This window comes from Spea bombifrons, chromosome 5, assembly GCF_027358695.1.
Source record: "Spea bombifrons isolate aSpeBom1 chromosome 5, aSpeBom1.2.pri, whole genome shotgun sequence".
NCBI classification, from domain to species: Eukaryota; Metazoa; Chordata; class Amphibia; order Anura; family Pelobatidae; genus Spea; species Spea bombifrons.
In genome coordinates, this window is record NC_071091.1 from 65,205,998 (window position 1) to 65,228,033 (window position 22,036).

Genomic DNA, 22,036 nt, shown 5'->3' on the forward strand with positions numbered 1-22,036 from the left:
ACAAAATTTGAAAAAGTGGACTCATCACCATAGGTAACCATTAAAATTGGGCCAGTGGTTTGATTGCTATGGAGGTAAGCAGCAGAAATATTTTTTATACAAATACCCCAGAATTAAAGTTATATAAACACAACTAAAATATGGCTGTAATAACAGGTATACTAAAACAAAATCATCTGTGGTGTATTAAACAGTTGCTATGGCAATATTAGATGCCTGTCAACATTTCCATCTTAAGAGTCAGTTTTCAGCTTTTTTTTAGGCTTACACATTGTCATTCGGACCTGGAGAAATAAAAAGACAAATTTTTTTAAAGTAAAAGACCTTTTTTTTAAAGTTCTAATGCTGAGACAAACTATATATAAATTCTCATTGTAAATATCTAATTGAACTGTCCCGTCTCGTTACAGCGTGGACTCTTATCGCATGTGCTCTGATGCAGTATGGTGCTGTGTTTATGTTAATAAAGCTTGTTTAAATAAATGAGTGGGAGGGAAGTGCGGCTCGTAGTACTGGAGACTGAGCACGAAGCAACAGGCAGATGGTAAGGGACGGCTCAGTGCTGCCGGAAGCACGATCATTTTTGTAGGGGAATGTGACACTACAGTGACATTAGATACAGACTCTGTGCCGTTAGGTTTGTTCCATTTTTTTCTTTACTAAATCCAACTAACGTTATACTCTGAAAACTTTTGCTTGCTGGAGTTGTATGTTTCTGCCAGTGACCTGGAAGTTGGGTCAGGAGGTGATAGCAATGCATCTTCTGTTGCACTAGTTAAAAGATGCTAGTGAAACTATTTTTACTAATATAGTTTGATCAGAATTCATATTTTATGTCAGATTTAAACTTTATTTTGTATCATCACCATACTAACAGCGCACATTCTTCTCTGGTTGCCTTTTTTGCTTGAGTATTCACTTTAGGATCACACCTACTTGGTCCCTCTTCTCGCCTGATGTTATTTGCCCCTGCTTTAATGCCTGCTTGTCATGCTTGTATACAAGATTTCGCTGAGATTACTCTTAGCCAAGAAGCCCATTAGGACGTACAGGTATGTCCTGCGGCAGCATGGACAGCTCTCTGCCACTACATGGGAGATCAAGCTGTCTATTGAGAGCCTTGACCATCCGCTGTCACCTGAAGCCAGCATCTCTGGCTTCCTGCCGACCAATCACGTAGCATGCCTTAAATAGAAGGAATGCCAGATCACATGTTCGGTTATTCCCTACCAGTAGGTGACCATGCTGACACCAACCGGAATTTGATTCGTTCACAGGAGAGCCAATGGTCTCCGATTGCTCCCCCTGCTGAGAGATTGCAGCTATTGTGATCAGCACAAATGGATCAGGAGGAGAAACAAAGTTTCTCCCCTTCCAAAAAATAGGGGAAAAGTGAAATATAAATACATAAATAAAATGTAGTGGGAGCCTTTAAAAACGTACGAGCGGTCCAAGCCATACTGCACCGGGAGTAGTGCAAACCAAAAAAGGAGAAGATAAAAAAATTATTTATATATTTTTTTTTTTAAAGTGCCCCTTAGCCCTACCACGATAAGAAAAAAAATTACTACCCATAACCTCTTAAGCTAATATTTTAAAAATTTTTATATATTTGCCTTCTTGTGGGTCAAAAGCAGGAAGGATAGGTAGAAGGGTTGAACTTGATGGCCTTTTTATTAACCTAAATTACTATGTTACTATGTTAGAGTAATATGTAAAGCAAACATATGGCCTCTTGAACATAAAAATATGTTGGGTATGACTGTAATCAGGAGATGTTGCTGAACATACATTTGGTCATTGTTCAGCTGGAGTACCTACGGTATAGAAGACAATAAGTTAAGGAAAATTGCAAAAATTGGCATTTTATTTCTGTTTTAGTATAGGGTTTTTATCTATTATCACTAATAATTATTATATTTTAGGTATTTCTATAGGATTTTAAAAGAAGGCCCTACTTCTACTGAACAATAAAGATGTATAATTTGTGTGGGTACATCAAATATGGAAAGGGGGAATCATGGTTTAACAAACATGGTAAAAATGACAGAAAATAATCTCTTGCCTCCAGTGCTTTAAAAAAGACCCATTTATTCAAGCACAACTGACAGGACAACTCTCCTCCTATTACTGGTTTCCATGTCTCACTCCTGCTCTCGCCATACCCTCTTGTTCTTCAGTCAGTCTGCACGTGTGCCTTTTAACATTTAAACAATGTTTTTACACTGAGTGTGGCGGTTAAATCTCACCATATTTGTTATTTTGACCGTGAACACCTAATTGTCATGTGACACAGGAGCAGGCACTGATGGGTTGTTTCTATAGAAACAGAAGAGGGTTTCTTAAAAGTTTCTTAGCAATTAGGCAACCTGTAAAACAAAAACAAAACACCACAGCTGCCGCACAACTCCCCTTCCATGGTACTGTTTTTGCACCGCTGATTGGGTTGAAGCAGCCAGCGAGTAGCAGGAACAAGCATACCCATGGAACACTTTCCAAGCTAGCTTTGGAGATTACTGGCAGCAAGGATACCATGTGGGTGCAAGGCAGCGCAAGATTAAAGTATTGGGACACCTGACTGTTACACCAACAGGGACTTTTATGACATTGCATTCTAAATACATAGACCTTAATATATAGTTGGTCCCCCCTTTAAAGCTATAACAGCTTCCACTCTTCTGGGAAGAAGGTATTCCATACAGTGTAGCTGGAGGTGGGTGGGAGAGGTAAATCCAAAGGGGGGGGGGTTATGCTGAATCCCTCCATCCATTTGCAACAGGGATCTCACAGGTATTTGAAGGGACCACTCATTAAAGTGTATATGATAGCCATAGTATCACTTTAATGTTTTAGTGGGGCACCATTTATTTTTCCTAAGCAAAGCTGGATTATACCCTGTTGGCAACTTGTGCGTAAATGTACATGTTGTTTTACAATGGATACGTAAGATGCTCTTTAGAAATTGTACTTAATAAAATATTGTTTTAGCACTTAAAAAGTGGTAGTGAAATGAAATCCTACCAAATGTATATGTTTGCTTCTCGTCTCCCAAGCCCACTGTATTTTTTGTTTAATAAGCCTCTACTGTCATACTTTTTCAGGTGACAACGATCCTTTTGTTTCATTTGTTTTTGTTATTTACAGGTAGCTATTAAATCCACATTTGTATTAATGCATTTTTTTTATTACAGGTGCATGACACTTTGTGAGAAATGAGTCAACTGAAGTGTAAATACCAATGTGTCACACCTACAACTTTACATATCAATGCAGAGATTGCAACCTCGCAGTTTCACAGTTCAACCCCTGAAGGTTTTGATGCTCAGATAGCCAATCTGGTGGAAGTGTTTTTGTTGGAGATTTATAGATGCAAGCTATGTCAGTTCACCAGCAGCCTCAAAAATAAAATGTGTCTCCATGTGTCCGATGTCCATCAGCTGGAAGAAGTGCACTTTGTTCCGGTGGAAATTGGGACCGACCAAGAGGAAAGCAGTTCATATGGAATAGATGATGAAATTGCTCAGGAAAACAAAGAGAATGAAGAGAGCCTAGAAAAAATGCCCTTCTTTTCCCCAATGTACCGGATGCTGAACACAATGAGCCCGGACTCATGTGACATCAGTCTTGAAGATCACAGCAGCACTACAAATGTGGTCAATGCCAATGAAGTTAGTTCACTCTTCGAAGAGGAAGCATCTCAGTTCCAACTGGATGAACCTGTACCTGGTGACTCTGTTGCACCTTCAAGTAGAGCTAATTCTCCTGTGTCCAAAACTCGTAAAGACGAGAAAGATGCCCAGTGCGAGCATCTTTTATCTCTTGGACTCTGCCGCATTTCTAACGTCCGGAAAGATTCTTCATCAGCCAAAGCAATAGATTTGAAAGATGAAATAAAGGAACCTTATAAGGACCACTCCAGTATTGTAAAAAACAACCCCCTGGAGAGTCGGTCAGTAGAGCAATATCAAGGAAAAAGTGATATTCACAAAGTACAATATTTTTGTATGTCTTGTCGGCTAGAGCTAAAAACGAAGGGTTCTTACAAAATTCACATGCAGTGCCACAAAGCAGATGGGGGATTCAAGTGTTTTTATTGCAGTTGCTCCATGAGTGAATGGAGCCTAATGGAAAAGCACATACAAAGTCACAAGCACCTGAGAAAAAGCTATCAGTGCCAGGTGTGCGAGAAGCGTTTTATGACACAAAGAGCCTGGAAAGCCCACATGAAAAACCATAACAGAGAAAGCAGCGTTTTCCTCTGCACAAAGTGCCCTTCCTCCTTCGAAAGCGAACACATCAGAAATCTGCACCTGTCGTGCCATCAGGACGATATCTTCAAATGTTTACAATGCGGAATAATATGTAAGTTCTTACACCTTTTTATTACTTTTTATCGAATGTGTATTGTGTCCTCTGTGTGATTAAAATACACTAAACACGAGTGCAGCGAGCAGCTACTTGTGGTGTAGACAAGCAGTAGAATAAGGTGATTAGTTGGCATCCTCAACTGGGGACACTTCTGGGGAAAAATGCGGGGCAGCAATTGCTTTAATTTGGCCCTGCAATATTCATTTTCTCTAAGCCCCCAGGTTAATCTGGTCACCCTAAAAAAGATGAATCATATTATCTCAATTTATAAAGAAACTTGTCGTGATTATATATATATTTTTTGAGGAGGGTCACGTAAAGTATCTTTTTCACATAGAAATATCAATACGGCTTGGACATTAATACGGTTTATTTGTATATCTTTGTGTTTTAGTCTGTCCTTTTACACTTCCAGTTAGTATCTAGTTGGTATTACCGTTTCATCAAGCTTGGTCATTTGTGATACCTTGTGATACAACTTAATCTAGTCTGATTTGTAAAATAGTATAGAATAGTATACAATTTATTTCCATAGAGTATAATACATAACCTGTCATTTTTTCTGTATGTATTTTAAGACTGTTTGTAATTTAAATACAGATCATGAATGGAACAAAATGTATGAACATTTGTGCAGTCATGACAACATCCTTAAACCATACATCTGCAACATTTGCAACCAAAGATTCTTCAGAGAGTAGGTATTCGCTTCTGTCTTTGTGTTGTGCTGAATTATAGCGATTTCCGCATGTAGACATGAGACAAATACGTTTTTTATAACTATGTTTAGTTTGGAACTGTGCTGTATTTAAGTATAGTATATTTCATCTAATAGAACTGTATATCTTAACGTTGTTCAGTCTTAATTTCTCTTGATTAATTACTTTGTTATGAAGCTTTTTGGAAAAAGGGATAGTATGGATGTACAAATAAATCATTTGGTCAAGAATGATGTATTATTAGGTACTTTTAAGCCAGCCAAGATTGACAATTCTCTGTAGGTTTTAGAAGCCAGCCAGACGATTTTTCTAAGTCAGCATCTTTTTTTTATTTTTATTTTTGAAACCAAGGCAAAATGAGCATCGTCAGATTCTAAGAAGGTTACCCGAAAATACATATACTGAATGATGTGGCTGTAGTACTATGTGACTAAAACATTCACAGATAAGGACCAATAAACACTGCGATGGGTAAAAATAACAGTATCCATGCCGTCCCCATCTTAAAAACATTGCCTGACATTGTCCCTTCCTAACACTAGATGCCATTAAGGATCTTGTTCTTGCCCTAATTATCTCCCGCCTTGACTATTGTAACCCTGTCTTAGCCGGTCTCCCTCATACCTGTCTACAGTCCCCCATGAATGCTGCTGCCAGACTTATCTTCCCCAAGATATGTGAAGGGCTGTCCCTATCCTCTGCAATGCCGTACCCCGGTTTATCCGCCTTTAACAATTGTCTTCGATCCTTCAAAAATATCCCACAAGACCCATTTCTTTAAGGACGTTTACACTTTAACACCCTTCCTCCTATGTTCCTTTAGCTCCCCTTTCCTAGTCCCTCTCCTGCAATACTTATACTAGTGTGGCTGGTCTATCCCTAACAACGGCACTTTTATCTATTGTGTAGTACACCCTAACCGTATCTAGATTGTAAGCTCATTTGACCAGGGCCCTCCTCACCTGTTTCCGTAAGTCAAATTATGTTATATACAACTTCTTATGTCCTGTCTACCCATGTTACAGTGCTACAGAATATAACAACGCTATATAAAATAATAATAATAATAAAATAAAATACAGAGCAATTAAAGTGAAATAGTGTAATTAAAATAACCCTTTTAATTACCGGTATTTTGTAGACCTTTGTTTTGACAATAGTTACTGCAGTGATCAGTCTCAGCTAAACACTGAATTTGCAGCCTGGGCCAAAAAATGCAGAGCGTTTGTAAAACTTAATAAAACGGCTGTGTTCATATGTAAGGTAATTATAAATAGTAGTACAATTAAATGGGGAATTTATTGAAAGGAATGTTGTAAAAATCTCTCCTGGACTCCTGACTCACGGAAAAAGAGATATATTATGTATAAGTGAAAACAGCCTTTCAATAGAGGTTCCAAATTTTCCAAATGAATTCCCGGATCTTCAGATTTGACTCACTTTAGGAATTGGTTCAAAAAGGATTGTGCGAGTCCACTAAAAATTAACCAATCATTAGTGATGGAGAGGTCCCTTAACTATTTTATTGCTGTAACCATATTAAAACTTATTGTTTTTTTATAACATTTGAAGCCAGAAACAAATAATGTCTCCATTGAAATAACATGCTGTACAGTTTCATGCGTCACAATGATATGGAAGGGTTGGTAGTTTACATTTCTTTGTAAAAGTCATATGGTTTTTTTTTTAAATTAAATGTATTTACAGTTAAAGAAAAATTGAGTACCAAATAAACCATTGTCCTTTATGTTTCTAGAGCTCAACTGAAAGCTCACTCTTCAAAACACAGATCACTTGAATGTCCGCCATGTGATATCAGATTGAAGACAAAACGTCAAGCGGTCAGACGTGGAAAACTTTTCCACCACAAACCAAATAATGGTGATGGTGAAAGAAAGAAAAGGAAGAAAAAATCAAAAAAACAGATGTCTGTCATAGAGCCTAACGCTCCCGCAATGCTGTCAACAAATACAAAAAGAGAATTCATCTGTGAACTGTGCCGCAGGTAATTTTTTTTTCTTTTGTCCAAAATCAATTATTTTCTTTTGGTGCAGATCTGAGTGACACCGGGCACTACCGCCTTAGCACTGTGCTAAGAACAACCACCTTAGAACTTTAACTACGTTTAGAAAGAGCCTCTTGCACTAGATTGATTAGGGTGACCTTCCCCAGATATTCATATGAATATTTTCTTCTGTTGTCATCATGGTTAATCATCTATTGAGAAGTTAGCTGATGTGTATTTATGTTAGTGATTAATAAAATGTCAACCCTTATGTGGAATATGTGGTTGGCTGAGTGGTCCCAGGGCACCAACCATATATCCCATGCAGCAGCACTCTGAAGCCATCTCTCGGTGATTGATAAAAGTGAATGTAGAGAGACGCTTTCTGTAATGTGGTGAAGCTGATAACATCTAATCACTGTGCGCTGGCAGCTGATTTATTTTTTAGATCAGCTTCTCAGCATGCAGGAGTATTAAAGGAACATTGAAATTGTGACATCACGTGACATAACGTGCACCCATTTCATTAAATAAATTGATAAAAATATATTTTTTTTAACAGCTCTTTTATACTATAACCATAAGGATCAATATGTGAGGTCAGGGCTTTTAAAAAAAATATGTTCCCTTGGTTGGCTATAGAAACACTACAAAACTCAGCCTGGCTTGTCTTCTTACTTTGCGTTTGAAACCTTACATTATTTTGGCCAAATGAAAAGGCAAACTAAAACAATACATCAATGTGAATGCATTTCATGGTTAGCCTGTGTCATCAGCAGCTTTGAGTGAGTACAATCTCTTCTTGTTTATGGCCAGTGTAAAGGTCACACGGTCTTTTCAATCTAGCCTTAGTTTATGAATTTGCATTCAAGTTTGAGCAGCATGTGATTTTCTCTAAAAGCACTCTATCTCAGTAAAGTACTTATTTGCATACTGACACTAAACTTGTACAAATGGACCAAAAATAATTTCATTTTTGGTCCATTAATTTTTTGCACAGCAAATTCAGTTTCCTGACCATTCGTTTCCCCTGATTCTCGTCTGACTTTACATTCTTGTGTGAGGGAGAGTCAAAGAACCAACAAAATTTAAAAGAGAATTCACAGCTCTTTGCTTTCTTTTCGTTTGTTTTGTTGTGGACTTCCGCTCGTTTCCGTGGATTCAAACATTTGGCCCTAAATTGGCAAACTTCTTTAAAATTGCAGTTCGTACAAATACGGATGTACGAGTCTAATCGACACAGTGTTTTGTTTGGAGCAGGGCATCAAGGTTTACATCAATCCTTCAGCAGCACTTATGGAATCATAATGTCCATTGGTGTTATGGACCACAACATATTGTTTTTGTTATTTACAGATTCCAGTAGGTGTCAGTAAAACAGCTAAGCATCTTCTTTCTATCCTCTGAAATGTTTATGAGTTCATTTTGCCAATCACTGCTTGTGTACCGTATTTCCCCCATGTATAAGACGCACCTTAACTTTGGGGCCCGAAATTTGAAAAAAATTGTATTATCACAGGGCTTGACAAATTTGTTGTGAATCTAGGCGCCAGCTAAAAAAGTTGGAGCCAGGATTTTTTTTTTTAACTCTTTCAATGCTGATGTTCCATTGGAGCACAGCATTGACTGATATTTAGTCCCCACAAGCTTTTGGGGACAAATGTTAACCCCTGCAATGCCACGAATGTGTCATACACATTTGTGGCATTGAAGGGGTTAACGCTGCACTGTCGCTCTCATGGAGCGATCAGGCAGCAGGGGAGGGTTGGGGCTGGCCTCCACACTCATGTGGAGACCAAAGAACCCTCTCCCCCTGTCCCTGAAGCTGCCTCTGGCAGCTGGGATGCAATTGCTGGTCTATAGACCAGCCATTGCAGGGGGGGGAGTCTCTGATGACTGCTGTAGGCTTCCATGCCTACAGGAGTCATCAAAGGGCTTTTGGGGCTCGTTTTTTGCTGTTGCTGGTCTGCCTGGGCTTCTAGGCAGACCACCAGCAGCAGAGCCCCTTACAAAACGGGAATTAACCCCTAAATGCCGCGATCGTGGCATTGAAGGGGTTAACGCTGCACTGTCGCTCTCATGGAGCGATCAGGCAGCAGGGGGGTGTTGTGTCAACACACAACCCCCTTCCCTGAAGCTGCCTGTGGCAGCTGAAAACACGATTGCTGGTTTTCCTGCAACCTCGTTTTCAGCCTACAGGATCACTCCGTGGGAGTGATCTCAGGCTCGGGGGCGGGCTCTGAGTGGCTGTGCTGTCTGCCCAGACTCCTGGGCAGACAGCAGCAGCAGCAGCGCCCCTGCGTGGTGCCATCAACCATAACCGCCCCTAAATTAACCCTAAACACCCCCATTAACCATAACTGCCCCTAAATTAACCCTCACCTCCCCTAACTTTCAGCAGCCCAAATATTAATTTTATACTTACTGTTAGATGAGTTGGCCACTATAAGAAAAGGGGCGTGGTCAATCGTCAGTGAGTCCGAAAGGGGCGGTGCCAATCATCAGTGTGACTGCAGGGAGGTACTGGGAAGTAGTAACTGCAGTCTACAACCACTGTATAAGACGCACCCAGTTTTTAGACCCCACATTTTTTTTGGTGCATCTTATACAAGGGGAAATACGGTACTTATAATTTAACGCTAATCTACAAAATAGCATTTTTATTATGTAAATCACATTTTATTGCATGCATTCTTTAGTTATTGAAGTTAGAGAATTAGTTAGTGAGAATTATGTGTCATTTGGACTCCTCCCTGGCTTTCTCTACTGTAATCAGGAAGCATTAGTATAGTCACTTCTTCCACGCGCTCAGTAGCTTTGGTATAAGCAGCCAATTGCTTGTATGTGCTACATATGTACAAGAATTGGACATACAAATGATGGGGGCCAGCATTAATGAACCTGGTGCCTATATAGGATATGATTTTGAACCCATTAACGCATAACAATGTAAAGGAAAAACATTGTTATGAAGCTGCGCAATCTGAATCGCACGTAGTTGGCCAACTTAAACACCAGCCTGTTTCCTGCTGACAATTAGGATGCTGTAACCCTCTAGATTGTAAGATCCTTTGAGCAGGCCCCCCTCACCTGTTGTCTCTGTAAATCAGATTATGTTACATACTACTTGTTATGTCCTGTCTACCCATTGTACAGTGCTATGGAATTTGATGGCGCTATATAAAAAATAATAATAATGTCTGTTTTGGTTTACCAGATTACACAAAACGGTGTTATTTGCATGCTTGAGATGTCTGAATTGGAAAGGCAGGGGTTTATTTTGCGCGTTTGCCATTTGATTATTTATTTCCTAATTGTGAGTCTGTTTGGAAGTTTGACAAACTGACTCGGGTAATATTTCTTCGTGTCTGTGTTAATGCAGCATGGAGTTTGGCTAAGTAGTCAATGATTTGTTTATTTTGGTATGTACCCGAGAAATGTGTAGCGTCCACGTAATGTGCAAATAAAGGACATGCATGTTTGGAACCCTTTGCCACTGATTACAAACACGGCAGTATACATTTAAAAGCTGAAATGTTTTCTAGTAAATATGAGCTATTTTAATTATATTGTTTGACATTTTAAAACGTTAGATGAATTTTAACATTTTTCAGGGGGTTATAAGTTAAATACTAGATACATGTATGGATGTCTGACTGGACTAACCTCAGACTATGTGACTCTACATCTTTAATTGTAGCCTTTGTGTGCTGAGTAATATCACATGCCATATAATATGACATCATGTCTTGGATTATTCCTCGATCGCCTGCAGCCACGCATACAGCTTTTAGGAGATGTATGGAGGGTCACGGGCAACAGGAAACACAGGACAGTAGATCATATACAGCATGCGTAGGTATTTGTTGTTTTGTTTGCTATGGTCAGCAAAAACTAATATTATTGTTTTATAGGAGACTTAATATTATTTTACACCAAATGGCGTAATATACATTCTGCAGGTCGAGTTTTTATCTCCAAATGAATCTAAATATAGGTGTTTAATGTCCGCTTTCTCTGTCACTCCTTTACTTAAGGACTAAGTATATATATCTATATATATATATATATATATATATATATATATATATATATATACACTAACATACCGTATTTGCTCGATTATAAGACGACCCCCCCAAAATCTGAATATTAATTAAGGGGGGGGAGTTTAAAAACCTGAATATAAGACGACCCTATAGGAAAAAAGTTTTACCAGTAAATGTTAATTTATGTAAACTATTTTTTTTTAATAAAAGCTATGATTGAGAAAAAATATTTTGTTTTTATTTCCTTTTATTTTCCAACCTGCCCCCCCAGTTATGCACATCTGCCCCCAGAAATGCCTTATACCCCCTATATGCCACTGTGCCCCATGATATGCCTTTTAACCCTCTAAATGCCACTGTGCCCCATGATATGCCTTTTGACCCCCTATGTGCCACTGTGCCTCCAGAAATGCCTTATACCCTATATGCCACTCTGGCAGTTAGGGGTTAAAAGACATATTATGGGGTAGAGTGGCATATAGGGAGGTATAAGGCATTTCAGGAGGCAGAGTGGCGTATAGAGGGTTAAAAGGCTTTTTCTGGAGTCAGAGTGGCATTAAGGGGGTTAAAAGGCATTTCATAGAGCACTCTGCCTACAGAAATGCCTTATGCCCCCCATTTAACACCCCCCCCAAACTCACCGGTGCTTCTGACTCCCCGGTGTGTTGTCCGGGCAGCGTGTAGACGTCTCTGCGATTCGCGTAGGCAACTTCCGCTGCAGCCGGGGCAGACCTTCCCCGACTGTCAGAGAGAATCCCCCGCACTGATGTGGGGAAATTCTCTCTGACAGTCGGCGAAGGTCTGCGCGATGGACGCAGACAATCCCCGTTGCTTACCGCACCTCCTTCCGGCTGCAGCGGAAGTTGTCTACGCGTTGCCCCGGCTACATGACCGGGGAGTCAGAAGCACCAGTAAGTTTGGGGGGGGGGGGATGCTAAATGGGGTGCATAAGACAGGAGGATCCAGGTCCCCTGCAGAGCTGCGGGGGATCTGGATCTTAGTCTCATAGTCAGACCTATTTGAGGTCTGATTATAAGACAAGGGGTATTTTTCAGAGCGTGTGCTCTGAAAAAAACCTTGTCTTATAATCAAGCAAAAACGGTAAATCTCACTCAAATCATGCCCAGGCAATCAGTAAATACTGGAATCTGGGTATGCCTGGGCATGATAGAAGTGTGATTGCGGTTAGCAATCTTATATATTTAATATAGCAATCACACTCCTATCATGCACAAGCGGCCAATACATGAATACAGATATGTTTTGGCCACTGATATTAAGGTGCATCCCTATTAAGACTAAATGTTTTTCTAACTTGTTTTTAGGCATAATTTCCCCATCTCTCATTTAGTTTAACTGCACAACTACATATTTGTCCTAAACACAGTCGTAAACACCTTTTCAGTATATTCAATACACTACTATGCCCAGTCTCTACAACCCCCATCCACTTGCCTTTCAGTCTCTGACCTGATACCTGGTATCTCTTAGTCACTCCTGTCCCTACCCTAATTAACATCTTCAATCTCCTCTTCTACACTGGATGCTTCCCATCCTCCTTGTAGCGTGCTATCGTAACTCCCATCCCATATCTCTCCTCCTAACTTCTCCAGGCTTCTTGAAATGCTTGTACATAACCGGCTAACTAACTTTTTTGATTCTCTCTTCAATGTTAGTTATGCTTTTGGCACTCTACCGAGACAGCTGTTGCTAAAGTGACCAACAATTAACTAAATCCTTTGAGTTAAAGTACCACCTGTGTGCTGATGAAAACTAAATCTACCCTTTTTTCCCCTCTAATCATAATGAAACCCAGTCTCTCTAAAACTGAACTTCTAATCTTCCTTTCCTCTCCTAACATTCCTTTAACAATCTTTCTCAATGTCAGTGGTGAAACCACCATCGCTACTCCACATACTTACTGCATCACTGTCACCATTGAGTCCGACATATCTTTCAACTCTTACATTCAATTTCCAAAAACTGCTGAGTACATCTTAAATCACTGCTTGTATTAACTCCTTACTGACACAAGATGCAACTAAAGCTCTTGCTTTTGCACTAATTATATCCTGTCTTGAAGACCGCAACTCAGTCTTTGCTGGCCTCCTTTATACCACCCTGCCCCTTTATAATCCATCATGAATGCTGGCTCTAGGCTTATCTTCCTTACCTTTTGCTCCACTAACATCTCTCTCTACCTTAACACTTTCATAGCAGTTTCCATATTTTCATCTCCTCGCCAAATATACTCTTACCATGTCTCTCCTCTCACCTTTATGATCTCTCCCTGTCCTGTACATTTCTTTCTCAATCAGTAAATTAACAGCGAGAAGTAAGGCCAACACAATATGTATTTAAGTCTTGTTTCCTATGACATTTACTGGCTCTTTAATTTGGGAGCCGTATTCCTGTACTCAAACCGTATGAGCAGTGGCGTCGGCAGGGGGGGGGCAGAGGGGGCCATGGCCCCCCCTACATTATGCTGTGCCCCCCAGTGTGCCCCCCCCAATTGACCTGGCTCACCGCCGGGAAACCGGGACATTTCCCGGTGTGCAGGCACATTGAGCTGAAATTGCAGCCGATGCGGCTGACAATTTCAAAGCTGCTGTAAAACCGAAGGGGGGGGGGCCGATAATAGAAAAATCCCCCCCAGGGCTGTAAGTGGTGCTGCCCGATCAGCAGCTGCAGCGTGCAGGACTGGTTGGTGAGATCCGTGTGCTCTCTGTCACTGAGCGCCGGGCGATGGGATATGACGTTTATATCCCAGCCCCGGCGCTCAGCATAAACAGAGTGAGCGGCAAACCAGAAGGAAAGGAGGAAGAGCAAGCAGAAAGGAAGAAGAGAAAGCAGAAAGGAGAAAGGAAGAAGAGAAAGGTAAGAGATGTGAAGAACGAGGGGGGGGGTCTGATGTGCAAAACGAGGGGGGGGGTCTGATGTGCAAAACGAGGGGGGGGGTCTGATGTGCAAAACGAGGGGGGGTCTGATGTGCAAAACGAGGGGGGGGTCTGATGTGCAAAACGAGGGGGGGTCTGATGTGCAAAACGAGGGGGGGTCTGATGTGCAAAACGAGGGGGGGTCTGATGTGCAAAACGAGGGGGGGTCTGATGTGCAAAACGAGGGGGGGTCTTATGTGCAAAACGAGGGGGGGTCTGATGTGCAAAACGAGGGGGGGTCTCATGTGCAAAACGAGGGGGGGTCTGATGTGCAAAACGAGGGGGGGTCTGATGTGCAAAACGAAGGGGGGGTCTGATGGTAGATATGTGTGTGCATATACAAATGGTGAGGCATGTATTCGGGCAATGTTTATGAATGTGTATGGGCACTTGGCCAGGCATGTGTGTGTGTATAGGGCAGGTGTGTATATGTGCATGTATGGGCACGCGCATATATGGGCACTGTATGTGCATACGTGTGTATGGGCAGTGTATATGTGTCTGTATGGGCAGTGTATATGTGTGTATATAAGGAGTGTATTTGTCTTATAGTGTATATGTCTGTGTAAGTATGTGCAAGGGCAGTGTATATTTATGGGGAGGCATGTGTGTGTGAGCAGTTTATGTATGTTTGGGCAGGCGTGTATAAGGGTAGTGCATATGTGTGAGTACTGGCAAGTGTGTATGTGCAGGCAATTGCAGCGTATATGTGTGTTTTTGTGGGCAGGCCTGCGTAAGAGCAGTGCATATGTGTGTGTATGAGCAGGCATGTCGTACTTAAAGGGAAGACAATGATTCCCTGTAACACATGTTTAACTCAGGGGCACCTAGGGTTAAATCCAGGCCTATTTCTGGTTAAAATGAGTGTGTGTGTCACTGTATGTAGCATTTGGACACAAGAGAATATTGCGGGGTGCTACTTGATCTAGGGCATCACTAATACAAAGCGCCACGTGTTAAATCTACGGGTAGGCAGAGTAAGTGAATGATGTGTTTGAATGCGTTTGTGGGTGTGATAGCGTATGTTTGTGGGTATGTTATTGTGCACATGTGTTTTTATGGGTATGTTAGTATGTTTCCAGGTGTGTTATAGTGGGCATGTGTCTAGGTATATTAGGGTGGGATTGTTTTGGAGTGTATTATTGTGTGTGTGCATGTGTATGTATGTTATTCAAGTGTTTAAGTGTGTGGATATGTTCCTGTGTGCATGACGTGTTAGGAGTCTTAGATGGATCCTTCAATACATCATAGTAGTCTCTGTGGCCGTGTCCAGCGGGGTCCATCTGTGGTTGTAAGATTTTTCTGTTTCTGTGGGAATTTTCTCCCATTCATCTAGTAGAACGTTTTATGAGCTGAAGGTGATAAACCAAGACATTTTGGACAACACTATGCTTCTAACTTTGTGGGAACAGTTTTGGGGAAGGTCCTTTTCTATTCCATCATGACTGTGCCCCAGTGTACAAAACAAGGTCCATAAAGGCATGGTTGCAAAAATTCCCCACAGAAACTCTCCAAAATCTTGTGGAAATCGTTCCCAGAAGAGTGGAAGCCGTTATATCTGCAAAGGGGGACCAACTAAATATTAATGTCTATGTATTTATAATGCAATGTCATAAAAGTCCCTGTTGGTGAAATGGTCAGGTATACCTTACCAGTAAAAATGCTATCCCCCCCAGATTTTTAGGGGTTCCTACGCCCATGCATGCTAGGGAGCGTTGAGCGGGGCCCAAGAAAATGCTTGGGTAGGGTCCAATATTTTCACTATAAAATATATTGGCAGCAGGGTAAATATCTATATATGTTTTGGCAGCAGGGTATAATATTTATATATATTGGCAGCAGGGTCTAATATTAATATATATTTGCTGCAGGGGCTAATATTAATATATATCGGAAGCCGGGACTAATAATATATACCGGCAGCAGGGTCTAATATTAATATATATATCAGCAGCAGGAGCTAATATTAATATATATCGGAAGCAGGGGCTAATATTTATATATATATATATATATATTGGCAGCAGGAGCTAATATTAACATATATTGGCAGCAGGGTCTAGTATTTATATTCATATTGGCTGCAGGGCCTATTATCAATAAATATTGGTTGCAGGGGCTAATATTTATATATATATTGGCTGCAGGGACTAATAATATATATCAGCAGTAGGGGCTAATATTAATATATGTTGGCAGCAGGGTATAATTTTTATGTATATCGGCAGCAGGGTATAATATAAGTATGTATCCGCAGCAGGGGCTAATATTAATATATATCCACAGCAGGGGTTAATATTAATATATATCGGAAGCAGGATGTAATATTTCTATATATCTGCAGCAGGGTCTAATATTTATATATATTGTCAGCAGGGGCTAATATTAAAGAATGAAAAATAACTGTCACTTTAGCTGTTATTTTGAAATCATATTTCAATCACGGTCTTTACTTCAAAGTGATAAGTGCATATTATGTAGTTAAAAATGCACTGGTGCTAAAAAAAAAAAAAAAAAAAAATGCACGTCTAACGTGTGTGTGTATATATATATGTGTATATGTACTGTTTTATAATTGGCCCCCCTACTTTGGTCCCTGGCCCCCCATGTGCCCCCCCTAAATATGAAAGCTGGAGACGCCACTGCGTATGAGTTGCAATGTCACAAAGTATTTTATTTTACAGAATTTTACGGTGGCATTTAAAGAAATGTTTACTTAGTAAGTTTGTCATATGTGCTGTTTACATAATGTCTTTTAGGTCTAGACATAGTGGGCTTGCAGAAGCGTGAAAGTTTCTGCAATCGCAGCAGGGAGTTACTGCTATATAATAAGGAAAACAATATTTTTTCGCCCCAGTAGTTTTTGCCTCTTCATTTTTTTCCTTTTGTACTTTCAATACACTCTGAATCCAAATGCATTAGTGTGTTTCTTTATTTGCCTCAAGCTGATCCCATCCCTCGGTGATCTTTGTATTTCAGAAGCACATTGCCTTTGTGCCTCGTCCTTCTGTAAGCATGTTAACTCCCTGCTAATTGCAGCTCACAGTAAATGTATTCTGTTTATCCTAACAGCATCTTAATACGTGGTGCTTTGAAGCAGATCCATGCGCGAGAGAGTGGAAATTTATACTACAAACTGATTGTAAATGCAAGTACTATAAAGGAGTAACAACGAAATTACAAAATGTGTACAAGTTTCAATATTTTGTTGGAATCAAAGAATTACTATGCTCGCTCTGCAAGATATTTATTCAGCGCTATTCAACACGGTATTATATGCTATAGTTCACACTGAAAGTAGAAGAATAACAATGAGAACCAAAGGAATTTCCCCAATTAGCTTCACGTTTAGTGCTTTTCATCAGGATTCTTCTTTATGAATATACATTATTACATTCATTTGGTTTTGTCACTTCTTAATTCTCTCGCTTAGAAAGTGAGAAAGCTAGCGGTTCAAAGTGTCTGTGTGACAAAAAACGTATAGCTTTCTTTTTCACTTAGTCTGTTCACAACATGTCTAGTAATTTTAACTGCTGCAACTTTAATATTACTGCTAATTGTTAGGCGTATACAACAACTGAAGCCTGACTGCATGCACAGAGGCTGCAAGCTCCAGAGCTGGCGTATCATTTCGTCTTTGTTTTTTAGACTGAGTAGCCACTAAGTCAGGGGCGTCCAACCTGCGGCCCTCCAGCTGCTGCAGGACTACATCTCCCATCCTCCTCAGCCAGCCTCTTAGCTCAAAGAGCATTATGGGAGATGTAGTCCTGCAGCAGCTCGAGGGCCGCAGGTTGGACGCCCCTGCACTAAGTAATGATCTCCTACGCTCTGGCTTTAAAGGAGAACCCTTTCCCTACCATGGGATTTTAGTACCCTAAATACTATAAAAAAAAAATTGTCACTTTTAACATATTTTGGTTTAATCAAGATTCCTCTTTTCGGGGTTTGATGTATCCACACAAATTAGACATACTGCAATAAGTTGTCGTTTTACACAGTAGAATGTGTCTTGTACACAGTAGGGTGCCACTGCTGAACAGTGAACTCATTTATGTTTGGAAACATTCCCTGATTACAGTAATAAACCACATATATAGATAGTGTTATGTTCTAGAGGGCCACATCCACCCCTTAAGTATTACCCTATATTGTACTGTTTTGAATACTACTGTTTTAACAGGTTATGGGTAGTGAAGGTTTTTATTATTAGTATTATTGTTTTTACATGTAGTTTTAGGGCAATAGAGTGTCAGGGCACTTTTTATAATTAAAAAAAAAAAATCATTTTTATTTTTTTTGCATTGTTCTCAGTGCCATATGGATAGATCTATGCATTTGGGAAACTCTAATATATCGTATGGAAGCCAATGATGTCAGTGACATCACTGAGGTTTTTGATTTTTTGTGTTTTCATTTTGATTTATATTTTATTAAAAAAAAGTTTTTTTCCTCTTTTGGATCTCCCCTGCACTGATCACACTGTGATCAGCAAGCATGGCTCCATAGACAATGACAGCCTCTGGGTTTGCAGATAAAGGAAGATTATTAGAACAAAATGCAATAAAAAGCGGGTTTATGTCGATGCTAACACGCATAGCTGTATACATCACCGGCTTTTTTTCATGGGAACGTTCCCTTTAATAAGCTAAACTCTAGTGTGTGAGCCTGTCCTTTCCATCTTGTCACCTAATATTTTAGTTCAGTTGATATGTTATATGTAATGTTGTTTTTCTAAATAGGAAAATACGTGGCAATAAAATCTTTAGGTGATCAATTACTCCAGTCATAATGAGCTCACACTCAAGAAAAAAAGAGTTTCTTGGGGTTTTTTGTTTTGTTTCTTTTTTTGTGACTATTTCATTTCTGCTTACACAGGAAATGTTCCTCTAAACTGGCTCTACAGAGGCACATGGGAGTACATGCCGGAGAAAAACCTTTTCACTGCCAATGCTGCGATTATAAAACCAGACTGAAGGCTTCATTAATACAACATATGAGAATTCATACTGGTAAGATTAACCTGAATAAATAGTACTGAAGGAGAAAGACCTCACTAGCAGATGCAACACCTTAACGCAGAATGCGCTTGGCACAGAAAAAGCACCTTGTTGAGTTAGCTACGCAAATGTGTAAGCATATACCCGTGACCAATGACCATAGATCTATAGGGCTCAAACCAACTAAACCTTAACGGGCTAAAAATGCATAGTTTGCAATTATCTAAACTCAAGGATGAATTATTGAATGAAATTGAATGCATAAAGCAGTTACCTTTTCAATGTGTCGTTTTCATCATAGTGAACTGAAAGTGTTAAAGTAGACGTGTCACAAAACCAACACATCCGTCAATAAGGCATGAACATATTTTTTTGTGTTATTCTATGTAGCATAGTCGACCTGCAGCCCCCTTCCTAGTAGAAGTCTTCCATGTCTAACTGTGCATGCAAGGTTTTTGTTAAAGAGGAAAGCCTTGCATTTACAGTTATACATGGAGGCTTCTTCAGAGGGACTAATGGGGGGGGGTTGTTGGCGGACGGGTTTTTATTTTGTATTTTTGACATTATATCTTATGACTAATTTGTTATTGGTTAAATTGCACACCTGAAACATATATATTTTCCGGGGACTCAAAGGGTTAACACAGATTTTTGGTCATCTTACCTTACATGAGCGCTTGAAAAGTCTTGTTTTCTTCTCCGACTCTTGCTGCCTTTGTAGGTTGGTAAAACTGAATTGGAATTGCCAACATTTGTGACTTGCATACTGTGCTTCCTGCTTCCTTATTTTTGTGTTTTAGGTGAGAAACCTTTTAAATGTGAGCTGTGTTCCTATGCTTCAATAGATGCCAGTTCTCTGCGTCGCCATAACAGAACACACACAAGCGAGAGGCCTTATAAGTGCCAAAGCTGTTCTTATAGCTGGTGAGTATACCTCTCACTTGCCTTATATGGTAGAAAATAAATACAATAGAACTTAAAAAAAGTTTAGGAATCTCTAGTCAGTTAACCAGACTTCCGCAGAGATTCAGATAATACCTGAACATTGAAAATAATGGTCTTGTTTGTTCCTCTTTGTCATGTTAAGGCTGTATTCAGCTTATCTATGACAGGGTCAGCTTTGAGATTGGCTTCATGCTCTTCCCTGACACACTTCTGTTCTATAGGTTTCCATGCGGTCTTCAAGGTAGAAATAGCATTCATTTTCTAAACACAGAAACCAGGATAATACATTGGAAGAATTGCACATGCAAGCCTCCCACATGAGAAATGACAAGGGAAAAGGTCCATGCAAGAAAAAATAGTAGTATTCCTCTAAGCACACAAGCAGTTCATCAGTTTCATATATTACATATATAGTATAATTTTAAAATTAAAAATATATTAAAGTATATATATGAATTGTGTCACTATATCATAGTCGGTTTGGTGATTTTACCAAGCATTACATTTTGCAGTCCATTATACTAAATAAACCAGAGGAATGGTGTTCACAAGTTAAATATATTTACTCATTTTATATGTATACAATGGGAGCAGCCATCTTAATTACCTGCTTTCTGGGTTTGTTCCCTCCTATAATTATTCCTCCACTTTTGTTAAGTTATTGTCCCTCTTTGGTGACAGCTGGTTCAGGAAGCCTTTATAAGGGCTGTGTCAGGAGAAGGACCCGGACTTCAAGGAGTTCATTGATTATGCTACTACTACTGCCAACAAGGTTCTCGAACAGATCTTGGTAAAATATTCCTATGTTATTATTTTTGAACCCACTCCAAAACAAGTAAAAATACAAGCAATAGGTAGTTTTAATAAATTAACTTACTAAAAAAAACGTGAAGGTGGCAGTTCTTTAAGACAATGTGATCTCCTTTTTAAATGATCCCCTTGGTAACAGCTGGTTCTGTGTTCTTGTTATTGTGCAGTCAAATCCCACAACCTTTCAGAAGTCTTCGTAAAGTGTTCTCACTGTGACAACTATCCCTTTCTTTGCAGTATTCAGAAGAAGAGCCTTGACCTGCACATTCGCCGTCATCACACTGGCGAGATGTTCAAGTGCAGCGTTTGTGAATATTCTTCTCCTGACAAGCAGCTGTTGCATAAGCATGTAAAAAAGTACCATACCACAGAGAACTCAAACAGCTAGTGTCAATTTGCCCCTTACGTGTTATTACATTGCCATTTATTGCACGACTATGGATGCTTAAGGGAACTGTTTTAAATTAAATGTCAAACCTGCCATTACCACTGTCTTCTTCTGATAGGCGAAATTTGGTTCATTGAATGGTTAATTCATGAAACTGGTGGCCTGGTTTTCTAGCATTTTCATGAAGCCTTTAGGGTTGTAGCCGAAATTCAATCTAGTGATTTGCAGCTGTGGAGTCCATCACTAACAGTAATTTATTCTATTTATGTCTCATGGGTGGTTTTTGTAATATTGATGGCAGATCAGAACATAATAAAAGATCAATTTAAGATGTGGGATTTATATTATGTAATATTACAACCAAAAGTCAAAATTAACAAACGGCTTCATTTTCAGACAATAGACATATATTTAAACCAACTGATTTTTATAGCTGTATTTGTAGACACTATAGACACTTTATGAAGTTAAATGAAAAGTGGTCAGTGCTGTGTTTGCTTTGCAGTACATTGCTTGCTTCTCTAGAACTAAACTATTTAATTCACAGAGCTCAATTAGATTATATTGCTTTTATGAGCTGATCTGTTGGTTTATTAGTATTATTATTATTATTTTACTCTTTATTGGGAAATAATTTAATTTTAAAGCACTGGTGACAGGGGAAGCACAAAACAATGCCCGAGGGACATTCAAGGATGGACGATTTCAGGGGACTTAGGTTTGTCAGCTCACATACTGGTTAAGCTTCATCAAACCACACAACACCTTTCATGTTCATTTGATAAAGGTTTAAGCCACCCATGCCTAATTAAACCACGT

At 39.6% G+C, this 22,036-nt stretch overlaps 1 protein-coding gene across 1 annotated transcript; it reads left to right on the top strand.

Moving 5' to 3' along the window:
• The first annotated feature begins 486 nt into the window (after positions 1–486).
• Positions 487–21,607, top strand: LOC128497487 (oocyte zinc finger protein XlCOF6-like). The gene is made up of 7 exons (XM_053467584.1): positions 487–544; positions 3,192–4,362; positions 4,969–5,065; positions 6,844–7,092; positions 18,953–19,086; positions 19,875–19,998; positions 21,067–21,607. The coding sequence occupies exons 2-7, from the start codon at positions 3,213–3,215 to the stop codon at positions 21,215–21,217; spliced, it is 1,905 nt and encodes a 634-aa protein (XP_053323559.1). The 5' UTR covers positions 487–544; positions 3,192–3,212; the 3' UTR covers positions 21,218–21,607.
• The last annotated feature ends 429 nt before the right edge of the window (positions 21,608–22,036 follow it).

Bases quoted from the DNA above. Each gene is read 5' to 3' on its own strand.
- LOC128497487 (XM_053467584.1), top strand. From the start codon at position 3,213: ATGAGTCAACTGAAGTGTAAATACCAATGTGTCACACCTACAACTTTA. The intron at 4,363-4,968 runs GTAAGTTCTTAC...ATTTAAATACAG, and splicing joins TTTACAATGCGGAATAATAT to ATCATGAATGGAACAAAATG. The intron at 5,066-6,843 runs GTAGGTATTCGC...TTATGTTTCTAG, and splicing joins AACCAAAGATTCTTCAGAGA to AGCTCAACTGAAAGCTCACT.